Genomic DNA, 4,001 nt, shown 5'->3' with positions numbered 1-4,001 from the left:
ATTACTACTACGTTAAAATTAGTTAGAAATTAGCGTTAATACTATTAAACGTGTTATTAAAATAAAATTTCATAAATTTTTAAAGAATTTCTTTGATCAAAATAGCATTTTTGAGAACTAGATTACGATGGAAATTCAATTTAACATAAGTATAATCAAGTATAACCTTTCCTTGCGGCGCTTTTAAATGAAATATCTCAAATGCCATTGGAATCTCCGATTATTAACCAAAATTAATTTTTTCTTACCTCCACTTATTTATTCGCTGTAAAAGAAGTTTACTGCTCTGTTTATGTCGTAGTCGGCGGCTAATATGACCCTAATAAGAGTCTCATTGCTCGGAGCATCTCCTACGATATCGCGAATTAAAGCCAAACAGGACTCCAAATGTTCGTCGGAATCATTACTAAGGGAATCCAATGAGAGAATAGACTGAAAATAAAAGAACAGTAGGAATAAATAGACAAGTTTTAAAAAAAATCTAATATTCTGGTAACTGTTTAAGGCACTTGTACCACAAATACTCTTATACTTACAGAGTGGTCTCCGTGTAACATCATTTCTTCTAAATCTCCAAAAGTGTCCCTTTCTTGAACTTGTGATTGCATATTCATGCTATCTGAGCGTGTACATCTAGGTGGAGAAGGTGGCATACAAGGCATTCTGTTTGAAAATAAAAAAGCAAAAAAAATCTAGGAAAAAATCTAATAGTAAATGTGATTTAAAGTTCTTCTATTTTCTATAGAAAACAAAGAAATTCTTTATTGTCTGATCTAAGCTTTAAAAAAAAGTCCAGTATACTTTCTAAATATATTTACCTATCCCTAAATTTGTTTGCCCTTCGTGATGGTGTTTTCCATTTAACAAATTCCGCGGTTTCATTCTGCAAATCTTCAGACAACTTTTTGAATAGATCACTGTTCATCAAAGTAGGATTAATAGCTATATATTCTAAACAAGTTGCTTTTAAAGCCTCTAAAAAATAAAATACAACAATTAATAAAGAGATTCATTTTATTCGAGTTTTATTTAATTTACCTGCATTAATTTGATCTGAAATGCTTAGCAAGAAAATAGCTGAATCGTCATCCACTCCAGTGATTAATATAAATTCTGTTATTTTCTTTAGTTCATCCACTTCATAACGATCTGCTAATAACATTAGTTCTGATAATGCATCCTGATTCGAAATACAAGTTTGGCTGACACCATTTCCATATAAATAATGCAAAAACTCTTTGAAAACGTTTGGACTTGTATCATATATCACTATTTTTCTGAAATAAATATTAAATAAAAATATAATAATAATTATTTTATCAAAATCATAATGCAATAATCATTGGCATATAAATATTTATTGGTATATTTAAGAAAAGGACTCTATGACAAAATTGTTATTCAATTAAAATTTATTTATTTTAATTAATTTCATAAAAAAAATATGATAGTATATTTCAGATTCTAATACCTGTTTCTATCTTCAATCATTCCAGACAGTAATGCTCGCCGGAACCAAGGGCATCTGGCAGCTACAATAACACGGTGTGCATATATTACAATGGCTTCTGGTGAATTTAAATTTGATTCTATAGGACAGGGAATTTCTGTGAAAAATATTAAGTAAGTTAAAGATGCTTGGTACATATTTATATTAATTGTTATACCTGATAAAGGAGACTTATCTTCCCTCGTAGAGACTATTATAAACTCCATGTCTGTGTGCATCTCATTGTATAATAACCTAGTAATTTTTCTAGCTAACATGCTATGATCGGAGCTTGGAGAGGTAAGCAAATATTCACCTAAAACTAACTGTAAAAAATTGAAATAACATTTAATATTTGTTGAAAAATAATAATAGCATGTGCTAGAAGGTTTTCATACTTGGCAGTTTAATTCTGGTTGATTTTTATTTCTATTTCCGGACCAGCTTGTTTTTGAAGAGCTTTCAAACAACATATTGCTTGTTGAGTCATTATCCTTACTCTCGAGTTTTGGTTTCAGAATGCCTAAGGATTTCATAATTTGTGTGAATCTCTCCCTTTGCATTATAAAGCACATCTGAAAATAACATTAAGTTATATTTTTATACTTAAAAATTAGCTTTCATATGTAATAAACCTGTTCAGTAAGTTTTTCTGCAATATCCACATTTGTAATTATTCTTTGCAATATTCCAGCCTATAAAAATTTTAATTATGAATACTATGATATTACAAAATCTATAAATAATTTCTAGTTACCACTGTGGTAGTAGTCAATTTGAATCCAAAATTAAATTCATATGGGTCATATTTATCATCCAAAGTAGAAATAACTTCTTGAAGTCTTACAATAAATAATGGAAACTCTTCACTAATCATATCAAAATTGTGTGTGACTGCTCTGTACTGCTCATTTTGACTCATTTCATCAAAACATTCCCTGAAATAATTATTTTAATCAAAGATACTATTTTGTTTTACTTTTAAGTTAAAAATTATCACCTTTTATCAATTCCATAAAGCATTAAGTAAGTAATTTTGCTGTGAAGTATTTTCAATATAGTCAATTCATTATATCCATAATCACATTTATTTCGAGAAATAACTTTAGACCTGCTTGCGCCTTCAGATGTTGACTCTGCTTCAACAATCTAAAATATGATAAATATGAATGATTATTTTGAATATTGATTTCAAAACATTCTAACAATGATTAACATGAAAATCATCATGCAAATTGCTGATGCATTTATGTTTGGTGTACATCAATAATAAATTTTAAATATGCCACACTGAATAACATATACTAACATTTAATATAAATAAAAATGTGATTAAATATATATTTCATCGTGATAAAGTGTATAAGTTAGACCCTAAGACCTAATACAGTGTCATATGCAGTCTAATATAAATATGAATACATTTAATCAAGTGTTTACATGAATATACAGTATGTTTGTGCATATGAATTACTAACATATCACTCTACTAGCAATTTCTACTAAAACTCACTTCAATTAATTTCTCCACAGCCAGTTTGGCATGTGCAAAAACTGTTGTAAAACTGTTGAGGAAACCCTCAATCTATAAAGAATTTTTCATCATAAAAACTTTTACTTTCTTACATGTGTATACTCACATTTTAACTGACCTCAGGAATAACATACTGAGCGAGCTCTTGTTTATGAGAAGGTGATAATGTTTTGAACGAGTCCCATGCGCATTTTAAGCCCTTGTATAATAATTTGACAAATGTAGGAAATAAATTAAAAGCATATCGTAATATTGCATGTCTGTCCAACGTATGCAAATTGTTGCAGTTGATTTTTAAATCTAAACAAAGTTCTAGAAATGAGCACAAGCTGGAAATAGAAATATATACTACATTATGAGCTCTTCTAGGTTTAATCAGCAAATAATTATGTTTTATACCTATTGCAATTTCTTTCATTCCATTTTTGAATGCGTGACACAATTGAATAGGTGTCTGTGAGTCTTTGCATGTTAAATTATCTATACATTGCGTAAGACATATATACATATCCATAATAATACTCTCTATACCTAAAATATACAAAATAATGTACAAAATTAATAATAACTTAACAAATAATATTTTTTGCATTTCAAAATCAACATATTATATTTTATAACTTACGATATTTATTTCCATGTTAGTTATGAACATCTTGCAGCTTTCTGCTAATGACGTCAGAACTGGAGCCTTTTCTGCTAATTTTATAATCTACAAATGAAAAAATAAATAAAATAAAAACACATTTATAGAATTTCTCAAAAATAATTACCTCTTGGCAAACATCTATTGATATATCACTATGTAAGCAATTACAATATGCCCAATGAAGAATAGTTTTCAAAACAGGCGATGATAGTCCATCAAGGCTTATAAATCTATTAGCATTTCCACAAAGACCGGATAGTCTTAAGACAACGGAGTGTACATTAAACTAAGAATATAAATATAGAAAAGACCAATTTAAGTACAATTAT

General features: G+C 28.4%; 1 protein-coding gene across 1 annotated transcript; it reads right to left on the bottom strand.

Moving 5' to 3' along the window:
- Nucleotides 1–258: 258 nt before the first annotated feature.
- LOC113383213 lies at nucleotides 259–3,493 on the bottom strand. Its single transcript, XM_026621459.1, has 13 exons — nucleotides 3,423–3,493; nucleotides 3,142–3,352; nucleotides 3,003–3,074; nucleotides 2,490–2,638; nucleotides 2,247–2,427; nucleotides 2,125–2,184; nucleotides 1,888–2,064; nucleotides 1,668–1,815; nucleotides 1,472–1,607; nucleotides 1,039–1,277; nucleotides 819–975; nucleotides 537–663; nucleotides 259–432 (listed from the first exon to the last, which is right to left on the bottom strand). The coding sequence occupies exons 1-13, from the start codon at nucleotides 3,491–3,493 to the stop codon at nucleotides 259–261; spliced, it is 1,902 nt and encodes a 633-aa protein (XP_026477244.1).
- Between the last annotated feature and the right edge of the window lie 508 nt (nucleotides 3,494–4,001).

Source organism: Ctenocephalides felis, unplaced genomic scaffold (assembly GCF_003426905.1).
Source record: "Ctenocephalides felis isolate EL2017-DRISC unplaced genomic scaffold, ASM342690v1 CF-g0.4_SCAFFOLD_03570, whole genome shotgun sequence".
Lineage (NCBI taxonomy): Eukaryota > Metazoa > Arthropoda > Insecta > Siphonaptera > Pulicidae > Ctenocephalides > Ctenocephalides felis.
Note: the sequence above shows the minus strand (reverse complement) of the source record. Positions and strands in the feature narration are given on the sequence as shown.